Source organism: Toxotes jaculatrix, chromosome 13, assembly GCF_017976425.1.
Source record: "Toxotes jaculatrix isolate fToxJac2 chromosome 13, fToxJac2.pri, whole genome shotgun sequence".
Taxonomy (NCBI): domain Eukaryota; kingdom Metazoa; phylum Chordata; class Actinopteri; family Toxotidae; genus Toxotes; species Toxotes jaculatrix.
In genome coordinates this window covers 24,932,932-24,960,910 of record NC_054406.1, presented here as the reverse complement: position 1 = coordinate 24,960,910, position 27,979 = coordinate 24,932,932, and the positions used below count along the sequence as shown (strand labels likewise).

General features: G+C 41.3%; 1 protein-coding gene and 1 long non-coding RNA gene across 2 annotated transcripts in view; both read right to left on the bottom strand.

The window, feature by feature from the left end:
* Positions 1-27,979, bottom strand: part of LOC121191844 (protein NLRC3-like) — a gene marked incomplete at its 3' end in the record, with an annotated part of 61,120 nt that overhangs the window by 6,180 nt on the left and 26,961 nt on the right. Inside the window, exons 5-6 of the mRNA XM_041053296.1 lie at positions 27,111-27,127; positions 7,337-7,346 (exon numbers count right to left, since the gene is read on the bottom strand). Of these exons, the coding sequence (XP_040909230.1) occupies positions 7,337-7,346; positions 27,111-27,127 (27 nt within the window). The remainder of the gene's footprint in view (positions 1-7,336; positions 7,347-27,110; positions 27,128-27,979) is intronic.
* LOC121191872 lies at positions 448-5,473 on the bottom strand. Its single transcript, XR_005895155.1, has 3 exons — positions 5,431-5,473; positions 1,653-1,775; positions 448-505 (listed from the first exon to the last, which is right to left on the bottom strand). It is a non-coding gene; the product is annotated as an uncharacterized LOC121191872 (long non-coding RNA).

The following is a 27,979-nucleotide window of genomic DNA, read 5'->3' as shown; positions in this document are numbered from 1 at the left end:
AGCGAGCTTCTCTGCTGTGACCTTCTTTAATGTTGGATGGAAAACGTGGAGCAGCATGAGAAGACTGTACTGCTCATCTTTGATCAGGTTCAGCTCCCTGAACGAAAGCAGAACCAGCAGACTGACGTCTTGGTTTTCAGAGCCCTCTGCCCAGTCCAGAGTGAACTTCTGCACTGAGAAGGTTTTTCCAACGCCAGCGACGCCGTTTGTCAGAACGACTCTGATGCGTCTCTGTTGGTCAGGTAAGGCTTTAAAGATGTCGTGGCACTTGATTGGAGCGTCATGGAGGGTCTCCATCTTGGAAGCTGTCTAGAGCAGCCTCACCTCATGTTGGGTATTAACCTCTTCACTCTGTCCCTCTGTGATGTAGAGCTCAGTGTAGATCCTGTTGAGGAGGGTTTCACTTCCTGTTCCATCAGTTCCTTCAGTCACACGTTCACATCTCCTCCTCAGACTGATCTTATGTTCACCTAAAACCTCCTGCAGACCACTATCTGCTGAAAATCTGCTGACACAGAAGAAATAATGTCAGACTAAAGAAAGAGAATCTGAGAATCTGCTCATTTCTTTCATCAGCTGCATAAAAACTAAAGACAAGCAAAGAAAAGCTTTTTCATTTTGTGCTATTTCTAATCATCTTAAATGCCAAAGCTGTATGATAGAACAAATGACTGTGTATCAAACAACAGGTCCTGTTTTCAGAGATGATGACATGATTCAATTCAGTTCAATTCAATTTTATTTATATAGCTCCTTCCACAATCAAAATTGTCTCAAAGCACTTTACAGAGACCCAGAGCCTGACCCCAGAGCAAGTACTTAAGGCGACAGTGGCAAGGAAAAACTCCTTCCCATGAGCAGACAGATGTACAATCTTACTTTGTACAGTGCTGCTCTGACTGACTGTCTGCAGTCCAGCTCTTGTTCTGGATCTTTCTCTCAGATTTTATATCTTATACATTTTCCAACAAATATTTGAACTTACTGAGATACTCTTGGATGTTTTGGGTGGATTACTGTGAGATTGTTGGGATTCTTTCAGGCTCTGTTAATGTATTTTATCTTGATGATGTATTGAGCCCTATTAGCTCGTTGTCATGTTGGCCATTTAACTCAAGTGTTTCCTTTTTCAGTCTGATCAAACTTTTTTGGGAGCTTCAGTCCAGTGTGAGGACATTCTGCTCCTTTCCAACAGTCATTAAATCCCAGAAACCTGACAACAAATGATTTTAGCAGCACGACCTGTGCTGAGACTAAATGTTCTGTTGATTGTTGTGAACAAATATCCAGATTTGGTTCACAATGTCTAGAAGCTGTTAAAGGCTCAGATGTGTAAATCATTAAAGTGGAACCTCCAACATGGAGACACTTTCTTCTTTGTCCTTCTTTTCATTGACAGGTCTACAGACTCTGGAAGTGATAATCAGGCTCATGTTCATACACCAACTCTCACACCGACTGAGACTGATAAAACAGTAACATGAGAAAGCTCTGTTTTATAAATCTGCTGAAAAGAGTGTGTGTGCATATTTCTGTCTTTGTGTGGACACAGAGTTTTATGGATCTGGCCCCTGGTGTCCCCCTGTTTCCTTCAAATATGTCTGAGAACTGAATCATCCTCAGATCAGTTTACACTAGAAACAGTCTCTTACTTTGTGTCTGAGGGTCCAGGTTCATTACTGAAGTCTAGAGGATTTAATTCTGTGGACCAGTCCCCCTTCACAGACAGACAGCTGGATCCTGGAGACTCTGCTCTCAGTCTGTGGTCCTGACCTCTGAAAACACAAACACATTTTTATTCATATCACATCAATCACTGATAAATTGTCTGAGGACAAAGTCATTCTGGGAACTCTCAGCTGACGTCCTGCAGCAACGTTACCATGTAGCACTGAACACTATACTGAAGGATGGAGGCAACACACCAGCATCCATAAACAACACTGTTGTGTCAGTTGATCATTAAATGTTCATACTGAAGATGAAAATCTTTATAAATACTATTTTTTAAAAAGGCTCATTAATTTCCTAAGACACCTGTTGTCTGTAGTTTTTATCAGAGAAACAGGAGAAAATATTGCATTTCTTGGGGACTGTTTTGTGTGTGTGTGTGTGTGTGTGTGTGTGTAGGTGTAGGTGTAGGTGTATATGTTGATGGAGATGAAGGATCATGTCACCCAGTGTAACAGTGTGGTTCACTGATGTGTTTTAATATTTCCTGGTTCAGAGGAATCAGATCTATCAGGCTGTGATACACATTCTGTGGGTTTGACTCTGCACATGGGATTTATTGGTAATAAGAAAAATATGGAAAATCAGTGAAAGTAAAAATGTTCTTTAGTCAGAAACAAAGAAAACAAAGAAACAAGCAGCCTCAGCAGTCAGTATTAATACACTGATGAGCCAGAAGAACCAGGAAGAATTGATTTTCTGTCGACACTACGGCAGCTGTTACAGGCAGAGACGACAACTGCAGGACCTCAACACTCTAAACACTGTTATAGCCCAAAGTTTGGAGGTTCACAGGTTTGTAGCAGTTCTCTTACTTTGTGTCTGAGGGTCCAGGTTCATTACTGAACTTTGGAGGATTTCTCTCTTTGGAGCTGTCACTATTCATAGACAGACAGCTGAATCCTGGAGAGTCTGCTCTGTCCTCTCGCTTCACACAAACACTCATCTTCTTGACTTCAGTCAGTCTGAGAAGGAAACCAGTAAAACAGACTGTGAGCTCAGACACACAAAGAATCAGGACACACAAGTCTGATCAAGAGACACATGCAAGCTTGAGAGAACAGGAAGTAACACACTCAACATTCTCATCCTCCTTTTCTGTCTCTTTGTGTGGATAGAATTTTATCCTGAGTCTTCTTCTCTCTACAGCCCACAGGGACAAAACTGACAGAGACTTTGACAGTAAAATAATAATAATGTCTTATTAACACTCACCCTGCCTCAGCATTCAGTTTTCCTCCTCCTGCTCTGTTTAGTTAAAATGGAATCTGAACTGACTAAATACTTTCAGTTTTAGCTGCTCCTCCCCTCTCCGTATACACGTATACAGGAAGTCACATGGTCTGTGTATGTACGTTTGTGTTTGTACATGTGCGTGTGTGTGTGTATGTGTGTGAACATTACTGTTAACCCTGTATACGTAAACAAAGCCTAGTTAAAATGTTGGTAGTTGCTATGAACCTGATGTGTTTATATTTTCTGTTCATTGTGTTTCATCACACAAACCTTCCTCTGATACAGACCACAATTTTGGGGATTTATGATTTTACTCACTTCAGCTCTTTTTCTCTCTTTTAGCATTTTCTTAGTGTTTCCACACTTAGATTTATTTTTTATTTCACTTTGTGTTACAAAGTGCTTGCATGAGAAGTGCTACACAAATAAAGTCTGACTGATCCATTGATTGACCTTTTGTATTCAACATGAAAAAGTTCATGACTTGGTGGATGCAGCATGAAAACAATCAGATGTTCATGTCAGTGTGAATCTGCCTAATATTCACTTTAATCACATGAATCACAATCAAATCAAAAAGCATAATAATTATTGTGTTAACTGAACCGTGAAATACAAAACATCTGCTGAGTTTGAAAGACAAAGAGTCATAAAACACAGAAATGACAAATTCAAATGATCCTAAATGTAGGAAGTTCTCGGTTTTGTTGGATGATTGAAATGGATTTTTAGGTCAAACTCTGAATTCTCTGTCACTTCAAATGGAAATAAAATCCATATTTCTTTCATGCTACAACATGTTGAATCTCATGTATAATGTTGGACACAACGAATAATGTGTATCTTAATAATGGCACACTGTTTGTGAAGCTTTTACAGCTGATGTGATTTTTTTTTTTGTCTCATGAGTCATGAGTTTCATCTCATTGAGCCAGAAATTTGTTACCTATTTGATTCAAAACATTAAAACAAACCAAGGCTCTTTATTCTTTGTACCAGTTTAGTGGAATCATGTTGACAAATTACAGCTATAAATGTTAATCATGGTCTGTGTAGTGGTTTGTGTATCTCCTGTTTTGTTCCTTGTGTCAGGAAGCTCCCAGTCACCCAGCTCCTCCTATACAACCAGCAGCACATGATCCACCTACGAAAGCTCCTTCCTCCTTCCTCCTCCTCCTCCTCCTCCTCCTCCTCCTCGTCCTCCTTCCCCTCCTCCTCACTGTCCCTCTCAGCCAGCAGGCTCTGTTTACTCCTGTGTTCCCACCCCCTGAGCTGGGGTTGTAATAATGTCAGTAAAGTGGGAATGTGAATGTACTGACATAAGTAATGTTCCTACAGTGAACTACACAGTGTCACAATTCTGGTTTTTATTAGAAAAAAACAACAGTAACAGTTGTTGATCCTTTTCTCACCAATAATATGATCACATTGTCCAAAAAAGAAAAACAAAAAAGAAAAAAACAAAAAACAAAACTTCATCCCTTTCAAGTCAACACAGTGCTTCCTGCCTTCCTTTTTTTGACTCTCTTCATATGTATATATACAGTGGCATGCAAATGTTTGGGCACCCGTGGTAAGAATTTCTGTTAATATGAACTAGGGGTGTGCAATATGACGATATTAGATCGTGAAGGATTAGAAAATGTTGATCTGCCAGAGGAGAGAGATCGTATTATCGTCTATAGGACACATTCTATTAATTGCAGCTCTATGCTTGCGCACAGACGCACGAGAAGGTTTTTTTTTCCTTGGGCAATTAACAGCCCGCTTCACGTGAACATGACCAACCAATCATGGCGAAGTACGAGCAGTGCTGATTTTTTTTTTTTTTTTTACTAGCCTCGCTGTTTTAGTCAAGCTGTAGCGGGTAGCCATGGCCGACAACGAAAGTGAAAGCTTGGAGTTGGTCCCCAAAAAGAACTCCACTGCAGTCGTATGGACAGTGTTGGGGAGTAACGGAAGACATGTAACGGCGTTACGTATTCGTTTCTGTCTTGGCCAACGCATTCCTGTCCCGGCTCTGTTTTACCGGCTGCGGCTCAAACTCTCCCTCCTGCTGCTCCTCGTCCGACTCCATTCTGACCGACTGATCAGGCGAATAGCTCGTTTATTTCCGTTTGTTTTCGTGGAACAATTTGGTGAGCAGCGAGGCCAATCACACATCAGCCATCTTATCCTCACACACACAGACAAAATATATAGCTATATATTTGTATTCTCTCTCTATTGTTCAGTGTGAGAATATACTCCAGTCTGACATCCCCTGGGCTAAACAAGTCTGTTTAAAATCTCAGAGGACAAAGAAAAAGGAACAAACAGGATCAAGATTCCTTTCAAGAATAAAAGTGATGAATTGAAAACCACCTCATAACCACAGTCCTGCTTTGTTTGAAACAGTACACAGGGAGAAATCTGACAGAGACTTTGACAGTAAAATAATAATAATGTTGTATTAACACTCACCCTGCCTCAGCCTTCAGTTTTCCTCCTCCTGCTCTGTTCAGTTAAAATGGAGTCTGAACTGACTGAATACTTTCAGTTTCACCTGCTCCTCTCCTCTCCATTTACAGGAAGTCACATGGTCTGTGTGTGTGTGTGTGTGTGTATATGTGTGTGTGTGTGTGTGTGTGTGTATGTGTATGTGCATGTGTGTGTGTCAAACCTTAGATCACCATTACTGTTAACCCTGTATACATTATCAACAAAGCCTAGTTATGGTTAAATGTTGGTAGTTGCCATGAACCTGATGTGTTTTCTGTTCACTGTGTTTCATTGTGTCTGTGTGTGTGTTTCTGTGTTGTTTACAAGTTTAGAACGTGTTTCACTTTGTTGTAATTTCTGTTTGTTAAAAATCATGTTTCATGTGCTTTCAACTAAATCAGATTTAACTTAGTGTTTTTACAGACTTACTATAAAATAAACAATATAAATGATGTTTATTATCACTATTATAGGAGAGAAGATCCCAGCTGATCCAGTGGATTTGGATCTGTCTGTGGGACAGGTGACAGTGGATTAAGGTGAACAACCTTTCATCTCAGCCTCTGACCCTCCACAGCAAAAAGTCCAGTGTCAAATTAACTCCCACAGAGTTGATTTCAACACTTTTCCAGGGTTTATATGGCTCCACACTTTCTGGAGTTAGATTAACACTTTCAAAATAGTTAAACATTCAACACTCTGTCAGGGATTTGACATATAACCCTGGTCAGAGTTACATTTTTCACTATTTGGGTAGTGTTTGATTTCACTCCTGAAATTGGCAAGCTATTAACACTGCAAAAGTGTTAACATATGAATATATAAAATAATATATAAAATAATAATAATGAGTTCAACCAAATATTCTTTACTAATAACATTTATTTTCTCCCTTGCAGTCCTGGACACAACTGAATTAATACATTGTGAACAAAGGAATAATGTACAAACATTCATCTGAAACACAGTATGAGCTTTGAATATCAAATGGTTTATGAATTTTAAGCGCAGATATTTTTATTAAACACCTTTCCTCACTTCATAATACTCTGAATGCGTGATGATAGTCATCAAAATTCTCTGTGAATAGTTTGTTTGTCAGAAAAAAATGTGATCTTCAACCAAAAGTACATCAATTACTTGACAAAAGACTGGCATATCTTCTTCTAATGCACTATATATGGCAAGTCCAGCTCTATATTCTACACTATCGATTTTAGCCCAGCTCGATGAGAAAACCTCTGTTGATGATAAGATCATGTGAAACACTTCATTGTTGACTACATTCTCATCTCTGAGGGAAAAAGATTTCATTGGCCCGTACTCAGTTTTTTTGCGAGTGAAGGTTTCCCAGTAATATGCAATGGCCATCTGATGCTTCTTAGCAAGTGATTTTGTTATGTTTTTGAAATTTAAAAAAAAAAAATCTTTAAACACTTTGTTTTGCTTCAAACTTCATAGACCACATATGTAATAAGGGGCCAATGTTGCTTATACAAGACGGGTAATGGATCATAAAATGATGTTTAGGTATCAAATTTCTGTGTGGATATAAGTGTTTAAACAGTTTGTGATGGTCAGCAATCAAATGCTTTAAATATATTGTCATACCATGAGTGAGAGTAGGTGAAAACACAATGTTCATTATTTGAAGTAACAACAGTAACAAATTCCAGTTTTCGTTTCCTGCAGGAATAATGTCACAAAGCAAATAAATATTGGAAAGCAAATCCTGTTCTGAAATAAAGTGCTGAGTGAGATATCCAAAAAGCAATCTGATCTCATACTGAGCCACACCCTCAAGAAGATCATGCATGATATCAAATGAATAGTTATTACTAACATGGAAATACTTCAGTGAATTAAGTGTTGATTTTTTTTTTCAAACCATATACAGACTTGTATATGGTTTGAGAATCTATCTTCTCAATCAAAGGTGACAGACTACTGGCTACTGAATGACTCATTAAAACCAAGAATTGTGTGCATCCCTAGATTATCTCCGGTGATCTGTGAGATTGTACCATATACCTGTGCATCAGAAAATGGAAGACTTAGCCCTTAGCTCTCCAGTTTACTCACATCATTTATTAGTGGCTCCAGTATAACATCAAAACCATATTTGTGCAGATCTTGTGTGTGAAAAAGGGATACCAAATGAATGTTCATCAAAACTGAATTAAACTTTGGGGGCAAGTTTCTTATTACAAAATAAAGACAATTTTGTGAATTCCTCGTTTGGAGCCAAGGGGATTGGCTTGGGATTGCATGTCTTCTTGTTGAAAACAAAGGATGGGTTTTAAAATAACTGTCATGAGGCAGCTCTGCTGCCTCTGGGGTTTGCATGCTGTCTTCCTGTGGGCATGTTGGTGTGTGTGTTCTGTGTGGGTGTGTGGATTCCAGGGCGGCTCCTCCCTCATCCTCATCAGGATGATTCCTCTCACCTGTGTGCAGTCTGGCAGCAATCTACTTCCCCAACAAGAGTGTAAGAGGCTCAGCTTTTCTGTCAACCCTCACCAGATCGTTCCGTCTGAGATGACGGAACAATCTGGCGAGGGTTGACAGAAAAGTGGTGGTGACTAGTACTCTGTGCTCCTAGTGCTTTGCTCTTGTGTAGCCTTAGCCTGATTTTCTAGAGGATTATTATTACCTGAACCTACTAACCACCGTGCTCTCATCTCCTGCGGACTCGCACTGTTTCCCCATCCAGCGTCTCAACCATCACTGCTTCATCCGACTCCACCACGCCGCCCTGGAACTCCTCCTGTCCTCTGTCTCCTCTTTGATTTAGTTTGAACGTTGAGAATAAACTGTTTTTTCATCGCTAAGTCTCTCTTCGTCTGCTTTTGGGTCCAGGCCGAGACAATTTGACTAATCATAACAATAACTTCCATCAAAAAAGTCAGTGTAAATGTCAGGCTCTGATCTACATTCTTTCTTTAGATAATCACAAATGTCTGGATTTCTGCACATGAACTTCAATGTTTCCAAAATAGGCACATATACAAAAGTATCCTTCACAGATACTTGATCATAAGTACTGGATTTTTTATTTCTCCTGTTGTCATATCTCACGCCCAGTGTTATTTCTACTGGCTCGACAATTCACCATTTTTGGGTGAAGTATTTATTTCGCTTCCATTCTGTATTGAGATTTGTGAAGGGGTTTTCAAAATGTTCAAAAGATTCATTTATCACAGATGTATTAGGGTCAGTTACATATAAAGCTGAGACAGCAGTATGCTTTGCTTGTGAGCAAAGCTCACTTGTTAGTTCCTCCAAATCTCCAACAATTAATGACACCAAACTGTTAGAAATCCCACTACCCTGTAATTTGGCCACAATAGATGCACACATTTCTTTAGCTGGATCTTTTCTAACTCCTGAATCATTGCTCTCAGAACAAGTACTAGAAGAGCTACATGGATCTGGTGGAATAAACCTGTCCTCCACAGCATGTGCCTGATTTGTGCCTGCTTACGAAAACCTGCATATGTTAGGAACTGATGCCTACAACCTTGCTGAGAACAAACGATCTAACAATTTGAACTTGGGTCCAGGATAGTAACCATGTTCAACCCTTAAATGTACAATCAACTGCTGGGATACAATTTCTGACACATGAAACAGGTCAGCATTATTTTAGCCTCCTACTCAGAGTGTGAGAGTGCAACTGGCTGGCTAAGAAGTCTGGCTCTCACATCTCTAACTCTGGGCGACTCCTTCATTTTCCCCACATCAATGTTATACACTGTTGTCTGTAGGAATGTGTAAAAATTCACAAGTGCAACTTGCCTCGTCTTTGTGATTTTCTTTCCTGAGCACCCTGCTCTGCTACTCTTGGGATATATTTTTTTGAGATGGAGCTTATTAACTGGTCACTCAGTGCATTGGACAAAATTTTCCCACAAAGAAAAGAATCACCGGGAGAACCACTCTGCCCTGAGGGGACATTCGCTGCGGGGTATGTCCGAGATGCTTGGGACTCCTGGCGTCTGGTATGCGTGGAAGCGCTGTCCCTGGAAGACGTGGAGGATCTATTTATTTAATGAACATTGATAGCAGGGATACTACTGATTGGCCTGGGTATTGCCCTGATCTATCGGAGAATTGGAAAAACCGCTGCTGGCAGATTGGCACTACCGCTAAGCACGGAGATAAAACAGCACCTCGGGTTCATGGATACTCGGCTGACGGAATTCCATCAGAAGATAGCTCGGATCGAAGGACTGATCAGTGACATCTCAGCCCGATCTGAGGAGGAACAGAGACGGAGTGATAACATCGGAAGACAGTCCGAACACCTGTTGAGATCGGTGAAGGGACTGTCTGTCAAGCTTGAGGAGATGTCGAAGCTACTCCATGCATCTGCAGGGGATGATGAGCAGCTCGTATCTCCCTTCAAGGACAACTGATGAACTGACCTGTAAACATCCTGGCAGTCTAGGTCATACAAATCGCAAACACTTCTCATAGACTGATGCACACACACTCCCCCGCCCTACCCACCCCCATCTACCGTCTGCCTCTGCACCTTATCTTTTGTAACCCCCCCCCCCCTCCCCTCCCTATGTGTCCATGAAAAAATTCCAGCATGTTTCCACGTGTACTGTGTACAAAAGTCATAATGTATGATGTGACTGTGTGTCAAATGTATGTATTGCAACTTGCAAATTAACTTTCAGGAAAGCGTGTGGCGGCGCAAACATTTTGCTGCGGCCCGGAGGCTATACTCCTTAACGAAATTTCGCCTGTACTTCTGTGCAAGTGACAATAAAGTTCCTATCCTATCACATGCCCCAAGGGAGCAGTTTGCCTGGCATGGGATGAGGTGCTTATCCATGGTGATGTAGAAGCTGTCAATCTTGTTCTTCTGACGTCCAACAGCTACCGACTCTGCTGGTTGCGGAGATGCTCCTCCAAACTGCAGCATGACTAGGACTGAGATAAAGAAACCCAACATCAGACATAATGATAATGTGCAGCAACAGGGAAAACTACATTAGACCAAAGAAGTGACTATTCAAACATCTTCTCCGTGCAAGAGGAGAATGTCTTTAATTTAATTAAGACATTTTAATTTCATCAACTTTTTAACAACAGTTGTAGCTAAGAAGGTGGCAAATTATTATCACCATAATACAATTACCTTATGAAAGACTACAAGTCTCTCAGTTGCATCGCACGCACTGATTTTTGGAGACTTCGATCCCCCTGGTGATGGTGGCAGAAGATGTAGCAGCAATAACAGGGAGGCCATTTCTTGGTCATAAGCTTTTAACAAAGAGTCACAAGAATGAACTGAAAACTGTAACTATAACACATTTTAAGTTTGAATGAGAACAAGGAGAAATTGTGAGATAGTTTTACACAGTCATCCACCTATTGTTCATATTTAAAACAGTAGTTAAACAACAACTCACTTGATGCCTCGTCAAGATCACATCCTATGGGACTTTCTGCTGACTGCACCAAGCAACGCAGCTCTGGTGTGGAAGTCAGCTGCTTAGCCTCTTTTATGACTTGAAAAACACATCCCATTTCTGAAGCAGCCTGGCGGACGTCTTGTCATCAAATAGGAGAGTGAAGTCTTGATCCACCTTTATGATTAAATTATTACTACCAAAATGCTTTCAAATTTGAAGCCATTCTAAGCATCTCACCAAACTTACCAATCCTTTGATATCCAGGAACCTCAGAAGGTGGAGGTGGAGAGAATATCATCACTTCTGCCTGGGTCACTAACAAGCTTCTGACAGTAATGAAAGGTCTTTCTCATCTTCTGGAAAATCAGAGACTTGTCTGTGGTGTGACTGAGCAAAGATATCGCATATATAAACCTTAGTTCTTTATCATTTTAAGCTTACATGCGAAATACTGTTAAAGTTAACTCTTCACTAATTAAGTTGTAGTTTAACTCTGAATGTGTTGAAATTACACTTTAGGAGTTAAAATCAACTCCTAAATGTTTAACCCTGAAATTTTAACTCTCCAGTTTTTGCTGTGTGAGCTGCATGGAGCAGAAAACAAGAATCAGAGCTGAGAGTCTAAAGTGGCAGAGTTAAACTTCCAAACTTATTCTGCCCTCACAGTCATCAACAGTTTTCCTCCTACACTCAAAACACTGCAAATGAACACTCATCCAAATGCATCACATGCCACCTCAAACACATCAGCATATTTTAGATTCCAGTTTCAGGACTAAGGTTTTCAAGGCAGGAAGAATTCTCAGCAGCCTAAATTTACTCCACAGTGAGGAAATCACTGATTGTTTTACTGTCCCTTAACCAAAGAGGGTAAACATGAACACAGCCTGAAACTCTTCATGCAACAGCTGATCCAGCTTTAAGTCCTATGACTCATTCTGGAGATTTACTACAGGACATAATTGTATTGCACTGGAAATGAACTAAAAATCAAGGCTCAAAGCCAAAAGGACATTTGAACCTAGTGTTCAGTATAAGACACAAGTGGACTCAGTGATAGGTAAATGTAAGAAGGCTGAAACTTTAAAGCACAATAATAAGTAGATGATTGTAGAAGTGGAAACAGTGTGTGCTGGTTAGTTTGCATTGGACTGGGAGATTATTTCTCCTGAGTCTTAAACTGTGCTTCTTTGTTTTTGGGCCAAATCTTGAGAGATGATGAAAGTGATTCACACATTGGAAATAAGAAGATTTTACCAACACATCAAACTGTTTCCTGTTCACAGCACTTAAAGTGAAGTCCTCCATCAAGTATCATCATACATCACAGACCTGACCTACAGTACATTGACGTAACTTCCTAAAATAACACACAGCACACTCCACTTTGTGCTATGACATCCAACTCTATCATTTCCATTAGAATTTCTTTAGAAAGGATCTTGTTGCAGACAGTACAGACTTCCTACAAATCCTTTCCTTTAACACAAACTACAGTGCATCACACCAAAACAAAGTTAAGAAGTTGAGCAACCATGACAATATCTCACAATCATGATCAGCATTAAAAAAAAAAACTCCATATTGTCCATGAATGATAAGCACACAATCAAACCACTGGGCTTATGGGTATGATTACTTGTCGTCACAGTTTCACAAACATATCATTTGGACAAAACATTTCAAAACATTAACTTCTAAACTAGACACTGACATGAACTACTAACATGTACTGACTTACTGAAAACCTTGGAGGTGATCAGGACTTTCCTGTAGTTTCCTCTTGTCCTTGTAACAGCAGTAGCTCCTCCCTTCCTTGTCAATAATTGTGCAGAAATATCTGAGTGCTTCTTTCTTCCTAAATCATGAGCAAGTCCTGTCCAGTCCAACTGTTTCTGCTCCTGTTTGACTTGTGAACTTGTCTCTGGCTGTGTGTCCACTTACTGCAGCCTGTGACATCAGACTGTAGAATGTTGATACATCAAAGGCATCAAAGGACAAACACACACACACATATACATATACATATACATAGATAGATATATATTGCTTATTATTATTAGAAGTTACCTCATATGCTGAAAATGCAGAGTGTTGTACCACCAGGGCTGAAGTGAAATCAAGTTTCCTCAATGTTAAACTCAGCACGATTTTCAGCAAGGTTTAACTGACACTACATCAATTCATGACACTCCATACCATCAACATGAGCAGAGATGGAAACATCAAAGGCATCAAAGGACAAACACACACACACACACACTCATGCACACATACTGGTACTTATGTCTTTGTGAGGACACTTGCTGACATAATGCATTCCTTACCCTAACTCTAACCAAAACCCAATTCTAACCCTGAAACCAAGTCTTAACCCTCAAACAGCAACATGAACACAGATGGAAACACTGCAGAGCTGCTTTGGATGGTTTAACAGGTAGAGATCATCAAATAATGGAATGACCTGATACCTTCATCTGTTTCCATAAACACATGGAGGAAATCTCCCAAACACAAACTTAACCACAATGTGATTCACAGTTAACAAACACACTTGCATGTAAACTCTCACACCAGCATAAAAATAAGTCATTGTTTTAGGATCTGAAGAAGAAGATCCAGGATGAAGGAGATCAGGAGACAGGAGCCCCACAACAGAAGAGAGAGAAATAAAAGAAATACAATTAAAACACAAACTTACAAACAGATGAAGAATCACCTTAAAGTCATTGTAGTAAACAAAGAAAGTTTTGTTTCTGGACCCAGACTGAGAAAATACCAGTAACTGAAAATAATGATGAAATAATGTTGGAGGAAAAAAAATGCTTCCTCCTTCCATCCAGCCTGGTTATTTTACAGCTTCTACTCCCAGAACATGATGATATAGTGTCAGCTTTAACTTTCACCATCAGCTTCCTTCTTGATTCAGGTGACAGGTGTAACTGTTATCTCAGTGTGATGCAGAGAAGAGACCAACATACAGCAGGACTCTGTGGATTTAAGGTCTAACAGCACAAGATAAGTTGAACGAGATCTAAAAGAAACATGAGTCAAAATGATTCTCTGTGCAGCAGCTGATCTGTTGCAGAAACAACAACTAAAACTGTCTGTGGCAATGGAGAGATAGTGAATATCACTCCTCACTTTCAATAAAGAGGTGAAGACAGAAAATAATGTCTACTGCAAAGTCACAGGAAAACCAGAGTGTGAGGAAAGAGCACGTTACTGTATTGATCAAAAAACAAAGATGTGATGGACAAAAACTCTTCTCAAAGTTGTAATGTAGGTGGTGCAAAGCACAGAGAGCAGAGAGAGATGAAGATGAGTGTGTGTGTATCTCAGGATGTGGGTTATAAGGAAAATTAGACAGATGAGATGTTGGTCATGAGTTTGGAGTGACAGTATTTTTGTTTATGTTAATGTTAATCTTAATGGAGAAAGCACAAGTCCACTCTACCTTCTGTGGGTTGTTGCAGTGGAAGTGGCATTTTCTCCAGCATGTGGCATGTCCATTGGTGTGTCTTCCTCCATTTCTAAAGGAATAGTGCTGTGAATAGTTGTGCCTGCCTGATTGTGCTGTTTATGACATCAGTTGAGGTTTGGTATATGTTGTTCTGTAGTTCAGGCTCAAAGACCTGGGGGTCACATGCAGTGTCCTGGGAGCAAACAAATATTAGTTAGAAGAAGTGTCAAGGAAAGGGTCATAGTTCTAGTTTATCAGTCTGCAGAAACAGGAAAGCACTTACATATAGTAGCTGCAGAGCCTGTCGGATTTCCTGTACATGTGGGTGGTTCATTGATGGCAATTTTGAGGGTGAAGAAAATGTCATGTCTGTGAAGAACATGAAAAACTTATAAACAATGCAGTATAGATAAAGTAAGGTTTAGCATGTGTGCATGCAGTAAATGTAAATTATTTAGAAAGAGTTTAGTGTTAAAAATGTTGTCATGGGGAGACCCCGTGCCCTAAAGTACGGCACATGCACTCTACACAGTCTTTCTCGCTCTTTTTATCAGAATGTCGATCCCGTATTTAGTTCAATTTGCGGCCATGGCGCAGCAAGTTAAGCGTGCTGCTTTGGACTTTGGACCGCCTGGAGATCGGAGGGTCGCCGGTTCGATTCCTTGGATATGGATGGTGCTGAAGGAGAACCCCCGCCTCTGTGACCATGGCGTGGTGGCCATGAGCAAGGCACTGTTCTACCCCAGCTCCCCGGGCTCCTTCTAGGCACCCCCCTGCCACAGCGTCTCTATTGGCAGGGGGCCACTCTAGTGTGTCTCTAGTGCACTCCAGCCAAACCTGGAGTGGTTAAATAGGAAAGAAGCCAAGTGTGGTAGAGTGGGAGGGGTGTTTTGTCTTTTGCAGTGGAATGACCAGTGTAAGTATCTTGTTTAAAAAAAAAAAAACAGGTGTTTTTAAAGTAAGGTTAAGTGAACGTCTGTTTGATCATGATATTTGATGTTGTTGTTATTGTAAGTGTGCTGGAAGAGATACAGTGCATCACAGCGCTTCACTTTTTCCACATTTCGTTATGTTAAAGCCTTATTCCAAAATGGATTAAATTCATTTTTTCCTACAAAATTCTACACACACCACCCCATAATGACAATGTGAAAACAGACTTTTTGGAAATGTTTGCAAATTTATTAAAAATTAAAAATCAAGAAATCACATGTACACAAGTATTCACAGCCTTTGCCATAAAGCTCAAAATTGAGCTCAGGTTTATCCTGTTTCCACTGATCATCCTTGAGATGTTACTACAGCTTAACTTGAGTCCACCTGTGGTAGTTGAATGGACACGATTTGGAATGGCACACACCTGTCCCACAGTTGACAGTGCATGTCAGAGCACAAACCAAGCACGAAGACAAAGGAATTGTCTGTAGACCTCCGAGACAGGATTGTCTCGAGGCACAAATCTGGGGAAGGGTACAAAAAAATTTCTGCTGCTTTGAAGGTCTCAATGAGACCCGGCCAGTGGTCGGAACTTTTTTTACCCCTTAAAATGCAGCATCAGTGTAAAGCAGCAGCTTGTCCTCGGTGGCACAGAGTGGAACTTAACGTTAGACCGGGATGATTCCGCACCGCTGGACTGGGTCAAACTAATATTTTGCATATTAAGGGGGGATACGAGCGGCCCCTCCTAATTTGAGCTGATCCCTGTTTCTACTGAAATGTGATTGGCTCAGCCGCTCAGTCAGTCATCAAACTGTCAAAAGAAAACAAGAAAGATGGGGTTAATTAAGAAAGAAGCCAGAAATATGGAGCTGAAAAAATCAGGTCTAAAAAGAAAAAACAGTTAGCGCAGGTTGCAGCCAAACGCGCTAAATTGACGGAGCTTTTCCGTGGCAGAACTGATCAGCATGGCCACAGAAGGTTATCAAGGACTGCCCACATGTTCCTATCATCCCAGACTTGATGTGTTTAGGAAACACAGAACATTAAAGGTAGCCTCTCAGCAATGATACACCATACATGAATAAATCATTAATCTGCTTTATCAATTAAAAATAAAATCCATAGTGGCTGACCAAAAGAAACACACTTTTCTTTATTGTAAAAGAAAACATATTTCAGGAGAGAGTCTGGTTTCAAAGTTAAAAAGATCATATTTGAATATATAGGCTACATATCCTGTACTCCTGCTCTGTCTGTACATTAATATATGGCCGTGTTGTGGTGTAGTTTCAGTATATGGATACAACAAGCCATTTGTACCAGCTCAAGAAAAATGTATCATTGTTGCTGTAATTGTTAATTACTGACAAGGCCAGTGTAGTGGATGCAGAGGGACAGGCCAGTCAGGAGGAGACGGTGGAGGAGGGACAGAAGAAGGAGGAGGAGGAGATGGAAGAGGAGGAGGAGAAGGAGAAGGAGGGAAGTGGAGCAGGAACCACCAAAAAACAGTGACAGGTACAGGTGCAGTGTGCAGGAGTGGGTTGGCCATACAGTAGGTCATTGCATAGAATGATATTAAGATGTCATATGTTGGTGCTCCAACTCCAGTCACACAGAACAATAAGCCTATCCACTCCTGCAGTGATGTCAGTGGCTTTCTGAATTAGACATTCTTTCCAATGTCAATGAGCATCTTCTTCTCCATGTTTTCATGCTGCCAAATAAAGCAGAAATTGAACAAAGTTTTGCCAATTTTTTTTTCCTCTGTTCTCTGCACACACACACACACACACACACAGTAGTTTTAATTAGTGTTTGAATATGCATAGCATGTGTGAGCATATATAGCTTACTTTAGTACACTCTATTGACTGTATATCATGTATATCATTCGATTACTTTTATACTGCATTCATGTTAAAATCACAGTTCTGCTTGCGTCCGTCATGCAATCGGATAAAAGGCCTCTCCAAACCAAGCTCCCAGGCTGAATTTCAACCCCAGCCCGTCCCTGCTTGTGTACTTTTACTGCTGATGTTTTCATTTGTTGTTTTCATTTTCACACTGCATCACATATTTCTGACAGTCCTTTCCCTTGTGATGTTTTCCATGTTGTCACCCTGGTTGTTGTGTTTTTAACAGTGCAGCCTAACTTCCACTTCACAATACATCTGCTGCTTTTTATTTTTTACATGTTCATAACACTGTTGTAATATTTTACAGTTCATCCTCTGGTTGTAAGTTAGTCCAGAGCTCATCTATGACCATAATTTTTTATTTGATGTATCCTGTGTCACCTTTGTTTCCATTTTACACAGTGCACAGCCTTCATTAAATTCTTCTACAACACAAATTCTTTCCTGATAATCAATGTTAAAATTTTTGACAGTGCATCTCCTATTTATCATTTTAGTTGTCACATTTTTACAGTGTATCTGCTTGTACTGAAAACATGGATGGAATGATACATGGAACATTATTCAAACTATGACCAGTCCTCATCTTCCTGCTGATGTCATCAATACTGATTGGTACATATTGATCCTAATAATCAGTGTGAGTCCTGTTGGACACTTGTCAGTGTGACCACTGGAGGGCAGTAACCTCTCTGATTATTTGTCCATCAGTCAGACATTAGTATTTATAGCAGTGTAATAATATGTGTGTTCACATACAGAGAGTCATTATCAGACTGATGAACATTAGAGCTAAAATAAGTCAGTAAATGTGGAATAATGTCAGTGTGAACATCAGTATCAGTCAGTGCTGTGTGCAGAGTTGTAGTTACTGACAGTGACCACTGGAGGGCAGAAGACTCCTGTTCAGTCAACACTAAAGACTGAGAAGCATCAATAAACAAATCAGATTGGAATTGGAGCATTGTGTGCCCCCCATTACACCCCTACACCTCCCAAAATGACTTTTCAAGTAAAAGAAGAAAATGAGATACATTAACAGTCTGTGTGTTCACTGCAGAATGTGAAAAACCTTCAGGAGCACTGAGGAAAGTTTTCACTGTTTGTTGATGCACGTCAGACACAGCTGCTCCTCAGTCTGAGCAGAGGCCAAAAGTAGGGGTGGTGAGGCTGCAGCTACCCCCCCTCCAGGTGGCTGAGGTGTATTATTATTAGATTGTTGCTTTACATCCAACTTTCCTGATCCCTGTCACTCACAACAGGCCTATCCTTTTACTAAATACTCATACTAAAGTTTTCCAGGTAGTTTGGTTTGTCCTGTACAGCTTCCTGTAGTGATCTGTCTGTAGTCTGATCTGTTGTGTCAGAAGGTAATCCTAGCCATGTTTTGGAGCAACAAAGATGTTGTGAGCATTGTGGAGCAGAGAGAGGTGGTTTTCCATGGAGGACTGGATGTATGACCAGTCTGATTTCTGCAGCTAAGAGGAGACAGTGCTATGAATCAGCCCCTGCTCATATACAGTGAATACATGTGGCAGCCACTTCCCTTTGGTCCTCACTGTGGCTCATTGTTCCTCAGGTGTGTGTGGGTGCAGCTGTGCTCATAGTGGTGTAGGTGTGATATCTCTTCTTCTGTGGTTGGTATTGACACTGGCAGTGAGGCTGGAGGGTTGGCAGTGTTGCTTGCTCTGTCAGTCAGAATGAAATAGCTAAACTGATGGATTTCCATCAAAGTTTGTTCTTTCATAGTCTCTAGAGGATAAATCCTGATGACTCTGCTGTTTCCTCTGCCATTAGTAGGTCAAATGTTTTGTTTGTCCAGTCACATATCTTCACATCTATTCAATGTATTGTCACAGAATTTGGTGAAGACATTTTCCTTCCCAGCAGGATGAATCCTAATGACTTTGTTAATCCAGCACCACTATAGTAGACACAGGAGTGGAGGTTAGAGTGTGACACAACATCCAGTTCAGTTTTCCCTGACTGATTTTACCATGTTGTCACATACATCACAGTAATGTTTGAGTCTGCTGAAGTGCTAATGAATGAGGAAAAAAAACTTTAGAGTCACTTCTCTGAATGATGCCTCGATTACACTGAGGAACAATGTTTCTAGAAAGTAAATAAACTGACTTTATGTTTCTTGATGTTTCTTTAGTTGAAGAAACTATGACAATGTGTGTCCTCTGTCCTACTCTGACACTGATGCAGTCCTTATCTGCTTTGACATCCGAAGACAAAAGACATGAGACAGTGCTCTTAAGAAGGTGAGTGTTAGGAAGCAGTGATGGCTCTTAGAGCCCGATCTTTTAAGTTAACTGGAGCCGACTCCTGCCTGGGAGCCGGAGCTGCTTTTTTTTTTTTTTTTTTTCTGTTCAATCTGCAAGTGATTGGTCAAGTACATGATGTCTGGTGGTGTCTGTGTGTCCGCACAGAGCAGGAGGGGAAGAGTTTTCTTAATGCCAATCTTCTCTAAAGACAAGCTAAAACTGTTGGTTGCTGATATATACATATTTTCTTCTGTGGTTCTGTGGAGAGATTGGATCTTTTTGTCAAATTGAGATGGGGATTTGCTTTTGTACTTAAAATGTATTTCTTGTTGCGCTCTGTTGTGTAGCTTGAGTATAATAAGCCATATAAATAATAAACTTTTGATATAATGTATGTTTTGTACATTACTAATTCATTTTACACATAATTTTACATTATTTTAGTAATAAATTCATTTAGGCAGCTAAATAAATAAATAAATAAAAAAAACACTGAGGAGCCACATTGATGCAAAAGAGTCGGCTCTTTTAAGTGAACCGAGCCACAAGAACCGGCTCTCTGAAAAGAGTCGGAATTCCCGTCACTGTACTCCACGGTTGCTGCAAATTTACTTTCACTTTCGCTGACGTTTGTGGTGCAGAGTTCTGTCTGAAGGTAAATGTATGCACTTTTAATGTTTTACTCGTCAGAACTTTCTGTAGTTACCGGAATTATTTGATGTTCGAATTTTTAGTGTTTTATTGTTTTGTTTTGTTTTTTTTATCCTGCGTTGTGGTGTTTAGTTGCGTAGACTCAGTTGTCACTGTAAATGAGGCAGGAGGAGGGCCGTCATAATCCACCATGTTGTGTGGATATTTGCAGTAGAAGAAGAAGAGTCAGAGTAGAAGCAGAGTGAGCTGATGGTCAGTAGCTGAACACGGAGCCTTTGTTAGTCTGTGGCTCCACTTACTGCTGACTGAAGGCAGCTTTTCCTGCCTGAATCAGCCTGTGGAGGAGGCGGACCTGAGCCGCTGCTCTCCCGCAGTCTGAGCCGCTGAATGCGGTCTGAGCTCGGCCGGACAGCGGCTGGAGAACAGCTCTGACTTTCTCTGTCATTAGATGAACTCTACGGGACTGAGCTCAGAGGAGCTGACAGGGTTTTTCAGGCTCTATGTGATTTTCAGAGAGACAGTTAACACTCCATCCACAGAGTCAGAGGCCTCCTGGTCCTATCAGGACAAACTCTACCTGATCAATTAGATGATAAAGACCCAAATCCATAAATACTCTCACAATAAAGCATCTCAGCGACTCTGATAGGTGATTATATCTCTGTGGCTGGTCACAGTACAAACAGAGAAACTGTCTGTCAGGACATATTTGCTGTTTTTATTGATGTCTGTCTGTGTCTCTGCTGTTTGGTCTGGTTTGGTTTGTTGTTGCTGCTTCATATTGTTCAGACATTTAAATTAGAAAAGGCAGGAAAGTGCCAGGGGCCCCAACTTAAAGGGCCCCTGGAATAATATTGAGGAGAAATGAACTGAGTCTCAGTTGTTTTGTGTGGAATAATCACCTGCAGCTTGTTTCATCAAGTCATTTTCTACAGAAACACTGCAGACAAACAGATTGTCAGATAAAATCAGTGGATCTCAGTCCATCTGTGTGTCAGTAAATGGAAATGGTCGCCTCTGAATCATGTGTGAAAGATATGAAAGAGGAAAGAAAAGCCAATCAGTGGAGGAGCAGCTGATATTTCTACAGGACAAATGATGGAGAGGATGATTTCAGCTGATGTGCAGATGAATGATTTGTGTTTTCTCTCCAGATGAAGGTAGAAAGTGTGTGTGAGCTGATGTGGATGTGAATTCAGCATCATGAATCAGTGTGAGGACAGAGAGGAGGGAGCCCCTCCCCCTAAAAGCAGTCTGTGTGGGGACCATGAGATCCAGACCAAAGCTCAGAGGTGAGATGAGGATCTCTAACTGTCCATGACTCTTCTCCATGTCAGAGCTCAGCACTCACATCACTGCACCATCATTATTCACACTCAAAGCTCTGTGTGTGTTGTGTTGAAGGCCAGAGCAGCAGCACACACCAGACTCTGCTGGACCTGGACCTGAACATGGACCTGAGCCCAGCTGTGTGTCCATGAAGAGTGACAGGTCAAAGGGTGGCCTCATTAATTTCAAAGGACAGCCTCCCTCTGCTGCAAAGAAGTGAGCTGCAACTGACTACATGTTTTCTTCTTTACTATGAGAACACTGTATGAATAATAGATATGTTGTCCCTGTCCCTATGTCCCTGATGGTCTTAATTTCTGTGTCCACCAGGATCCATCAGAGACCTGATTTCCCTGGACCTGAACCCAGCTGTGTGTCCATGAAGAGTGACAGGTCAAAGGATCATGTCATTAATTTCAAAGGACAGCCTCCCTCTGCTGCAAAGAAGTGAGCTGCAGCTGAGTTTAAAATGTATCAGACAGCTGTCCTGTATAACTGGTCTTCTATGAAAGATGAAGTGATTGTGTTTTGTCTCCAGGCTTCATGAATGACACAGTATATGAACATGATCAGGCTGAAACACAGGCTTTAGTGGCAAAGTTGATGTTTCTCTTTTCAAGAAAAGCACTTCTTATGTTCTTATATGTGTCATTCAGATCAGAACTAAAACTCCCTGTAACTCAGCACCTATCCAGTTCCAGTGTTTGTGTTAGTGTCCTGTAGCAGAGGTGAGACTTCTGTCAAACCCAGTGTGAGTCCTTAAAACTCATCATTTAAAAGGTGGACTTGTTGTGATGACTCTAGGTCATGAGGTACAGAACTGATTGCTTGTTTCCTCTCATTGAGAATGTCACAGCACAGTAGTGTTTGCTTTAATCAGGACAGTCACCACAGAACATAAAAGCAGCTGTTGTTTGTGTACAAAGCATAAAACATTCACAGATGCTGCAAACATAATGTGAGCTAATTCTTCATGATTCCTCCACAGAGTGGACCAGGAGAGCTCAGAGGTTCCCAGTGCTCAGTCTGCCCAGCAGCATCAAACACACCTGGACTCCATATTTATGGTCTGTACATGGACAACAACTACTTTGACATCTGTTGTGTTGACAATAATCTCCATGCTGCACTTTTTAGAGCAGTGGATTGTCAGTGTGTCCAACATGGATCTGATGTTTGGCTCCATGGTTTTACTTTGATTGTGTCATTCATATAGTTTTCTGTTTCAGCTGCTGGAGGAGAACATTGTCACTTTTGTGAAGAAGGAGCTGAAGAAGATTCAGAAGGTTGTGAGTCCAGATTACCCAGAATGCTCACAGAGTCAGAGGGAGGATGAGGATGTGTTGGACGGTGAGGATGAAGAGCAGAGGAGGAGCAGCAGAGAGGCTTTTGTGAAGATCACAGTGAACTTCCTGAGGAGAATGAAGCAGGAGGAGCTGGCTGACTGTCTGTACAGTAAGAGGATTTCTCTAAAGATTCAACATGATGGACAAATGGGACATTTATTAACGTCTCAAGACATGGAGGGAAATATGTTCATGTGTGTTCTTTAGGGGGATGAACATGTCATGTTTTCTTTATGAATCAGTCATTGATGTTGTTTTTTGTTTGTTCATTCAGGACATGTTGCTCCAGTTTGTCAACATAAACTAAAATCTACTCTGAAGAAGAAGTTCCAGTGTGTGTTTGAGGGGATCTCTAAAGCAGGAAACCCAACCCTTCTGAATCAGATCTACACAGAGCTCTACATCACAGAGGGAGGGACTGGAGAGGTCAATGATGAACATGAGGTCAGACAGATTGAAACAGCATCCAGGAAACCAGCCAGACCAGAAACAAGCATCAGACGAGAAGACATCTTTAAAGTCTCACCTGGAAGAGATGGACCAATCAGAACAGTGATGACAAAGGGAGTGGCTGGCATTGGGAAAACTGTCTTAACACAGAAATTGACTCTGGACTGGGCTGAAGACAAAGCCAATCAGGACATACACTTCACATTTCCATTCACGTTCAGAGAGCTGAATGTGCTGAAAGAGAAAAAGTTCAGCTTGGTGGAACTTGTTTATCACTTCTTTACTGAAACCAAAGAAGCAGGACTCTGCAGGTTTGAAGAGGTCCAGGTTCTGTTCATCTTTGATGGTCTGGATGAGTGTCGACTTCCTCTGGACTTCCACAACACTGAGATCCTGACTGATGTTACAGAGTCCACCTCAGTGGATGTGCTGCTGACAAACCTCATCAGGGGGAAACTGCTTCCCTCTGCTCGCCTCTGGATAACCACTCGACCTGCAGCAGCCAATCAGATCCCTCCTGAGTGTGTTGACAGGATGACAGAGGTCAGAGGGTTCACTGACCCACAGAAGGAGGAGTACTTCAGGAAGAGGTTCAGAGAGGAGGAGCAGACCAGAAGGATCATCTCCCACATCAAGACTTCACGAAGCCTCCACATCATGTGCCACATCCCGGTCTTCTGCTGGATCACTGCTACAGTTCTGGAGGATGTGTTGAAAACCAGAGAGGGAGGAGGGCTGCCCAAGACCCTGACTGAGATGTACATCCACTTCCTGGTGGTTCAGTCCAAACTGAAAAACGTCAAGTATGATGGAGGAGCTGAGACAGATCCACACTGGAGTCCAGAGACCAGGAAGATGATTGAGTCCCTGGGAAAACTGGCTTTTGAGCAGCTGCAGAAAGGAAACCTGATCTTCTATGAATCAGACCTGACAGAGTGTGGCATCAATATCAGAGCAGCCTCAGTGTACACAGGAGTGTTCACACAGGTCTTTAAAGAAGAGAGAGGACTGTACCAGGACAAGGTGTTCTGCTTCGTCCATCTGAGTCTTCAGGAGTTTCTGGCTGCTCTTCATGTCCATCTGACCTTCATCAACTCTGGAGTCAATCTGCTGTCAGAAGAACAGTCAAACTTCAGCAGGTCTAAACTGTTCAGATACCAACCTGATCCAACTCAGCTCTACCAGAGGGCTGTGGACAAGGCCTTACAGAGTCTAAATGGACACCTGGACTTGTTCCTCCGCTTCCTCCTGGGTCTTTCACTGCAGACCAATCAGACTCTCCTACGAGGTCTGCTGACACAGACAGGAAGTGGCTCACAGACCAATCAGCAAACAGTCCAGTACATCAAGAAGAAGATTGAAGAGACTCCCTCTGCAGAGCAAAGCATCAACCTGTTCCACTGTCTGAATGAACTGAATGACTGTTCTCTAGTGGAGCAGATCCAACGGTCCCTGAGTTCAGGACGTCTCTCCACAGATAAACTGTCTCCTGCTCAATGGTCAGCTCTGGTCTTCATCTTACTGTCATCAGAAAAAGATCTGCACGTGTTTGACCTGAAGAAATACTCTGCTTCAGAGGATGCTCTTCTGAAGCTGCTGCCAGTTGTCAAAGCCTCTAACAAAGCTCTGTAAGTGTATAGATAGTTGGATTCATGATTATATACTCTGGTATTTTATTCAGCAGGAGGGAAAATAAATTCCTCTCTTCTTTAATTCCTTATCATCATCTCTGAGCTTCATCACATTGAATCTGAATTAAAATAATGGATCCTACATTAAAGAGCCAAGTCTCAGCTTTAATGTGAGCAGGTTGACATCAGTATAGAAAGAACTGTATGAGAGATTCAGCCCTTTTAGTGGTTCAAAAGTAACTGGACAAATACACATGAAGTGAAACAAACTCAGATAACAAACAGATTTTATATTTAGTGTAAGATTTACTTGATCTCAGTGCTACATTTGACACTATTGATCACAATATTCTATTACAAAGATTGGAACATGTCATTGGGATTAAAGGAACAGGTTGGGTCGAGAAAGAGAGAGAGAAAGAAGGATGGAGGGGAGGAAAGAGAACATAGGACAATGCAAGTTTCATGAAGACAGCAAGATTAAAATTTATAAGACAACAATAGCATGATTAGTAACAGCACTATTAGTAATACAAACAACAACAACAAAAGAACTACACTGTGTGCACAATTATTAGGCAAGTGCGTTTTTTGACCATATCATCTGTTTTATGCATATGTTCCAACTCCAAGCTGTATAAACTTAAATTATTACTGGATTTAAGCATATCAGCTGATGTGTATTTGTATAATGAGGGAGGGTGTGGCCTAAGCAGATCAGCACCCTATATCAAGGTGTGCATACTAATTAGGCTGCTTCTTTTCCTCAGGCAAACTGTGCCAAAAAAGAACTTTAACTGACTCTGAAAAGTCAAAAATTGTAAAAAGTCTTTCAGAGGGATACAGCACTCTTGAAATTGCAAAGACAGCAGCAGATCCAGGCTCTACAGCTCCGAGGGCAGATGAACCTGCAGAGAGCGACAGCAGAAGAGAGGATAGAAAGAACAAAACTACAGAAAAGGGAAGAAGTTGAGTTAGTAACATGTGTTAACGGGAGTAAATGAATGAGTACAGATAGAGAGAGAGAGAGAGAGGGAGGAACTTGGTGCATGATGGGATGTCCCCTGGCAGTCTAAGCCTATAGCAGCTTAACTAGAAGATGGTGTGAGCTGCAGAGCAAACAGAGTTTTGTTCCTTTGATTGTCCTTTCAACACAAATGTTATTTGACTTTTTCTTCATTGTTTCCTCTTCAGACTGAGCACCTGTAACCTCTCAGAGAGAAGCTGTAAAGCTCTGTCCTCAGTTCTCAGCTCCCAGTCCTGTAGTCTGAGACACCTGGACCTGAGTAACAATGACCTGCAGGATTCAGGGATGAAGCTTCTGTCTGCTGGACTGAAGAGTCCACACTGTACTCTGGAGACTCTCAGGTCAGGATCCATCAACCTTTTTAGCTGATGATTTGCTCATATATGATTTATATAAACAGCCAACTTGTGTAGGTTTGTTCAAAGAAAATTTTACTAAAGTTGATGGGAACTTTCTGGACTCAGAATACATCATTTTTTCTTGTTTTCAATTCAGTTGATTTTTTTTAATCCTACCGATGATGTTTAAGGAATTTGTCTTAAATACATTGAACCTGGACCAAAATGGACTAGAGCCAAATACAAAAACACGAACAAAAAAGAACAACAAAACAGATCAGCAGGTGTTGACAAAGGGTTCCTGTGTGATGTTGTGTGTGTCTGCAGGCTGTCAGGATGTCTGATCACAGAGGAAGGCTGTGCTTCTCTGGCCTCAGCTCTGAGCTCCAACCTCTCCCATCTGAGAGAGCTGGACCTGAGCTACAATCATCCAGGAGCCTCAAGAGTGAAGCTGCTGTCTGCTGGACTGAAGGATCCACGCTGGAGACTGGACACCCTCAGGTATGGAGAGGCCTGCTGCAGCCTGAGACAGTGTGTGATAGAGGAGGAAGAGCTGGGAACACTTAGTGTGTCACAGCTGATGACAGATCTCTACAGAAGTACTTTGAATTCAACAACAACACAAAGAGGGGTTTTCTCTAATTCTGACTTCAGTATCTCATCATGACTCACTGTGTCATATATAAGAGAAAATATGTGACAATCATTAAATCAGGTGTGGTCAGCTGTTTTCTGTGACCTGAGCAGGACTTTCTCAGACTGGATTTCATGCTGCATCAGCACAAAGTCAGCATGGAAACATTTGAGCTGCAGCTGGTTGAACTGCTCCTGAACCAACAGAGCCACTTTGAGCACTCAGAGTGCTTTCACCACAACAACCCCAAAGACTTTAGATACATGTTCAGTCCTGACACACTAATAATAACATCCCAACAATAATAAGACCAACTACACTGCTCAGAGACATTCATCTGCCAGTGTCTCAAACCAATGAGGAAATGAAATCAGGTCTCTGATCATGTCTCTGTCATATAAAATATCCATGATCAATAATCAGTTGAACCTCTCTGAGATCCTGATCTTGTCATTGTGAGATCTTTTGTTGTGTCTGACACCAAAAGTGATATCAAATGGAGAAGACAAATGATGAAATCTTTCCTCCATGTCACCTCCCTGCTCTGTATAATTCCAAGATAAGGACTCCAGGGACTTTGTCTCTTTGCTGAATGAACAGAATAATCAAACCATCTGTGTATGAGAGCCATGTAATGTCCATGTTTGCATGTCGAAAGAGAACGTGCTGGTCTGACCCCCCTCCTCCTTTCAGGGTGGAGCCTGGTGGAGTCCGATGGTTGAGACCAGGTCTGAGGAAGTGTAAGTGTGGTTTTCATTTGATTCCTGAAAACAAAGCAGCTCACATTCAACCATCTTCAAAGTGTCAATCAATGATCAGGTGATAGATCAATAACTGCAGCTGTGTTGTGTCTTCTTCTCTCCATCAGATTTCTGTGAACTCACCATCGACACAAACACAGTAAACAGAAAGATCAAACTGTCTGACAACAACAGGAAGGTGACACATGTGGAGGAGGATCAGTCATATCCTGATCATCCACAGATTTGACCAGTGGCCTCAGCTGCTCTGTAGTAATGGTCTGACTGGTCGCTGTTACTGGGAGGTCGAGTGGAGAGGAGGAGTTTATATATCAGTGAGTTACAGAGGAATCAGAAGGAAAGGAGGC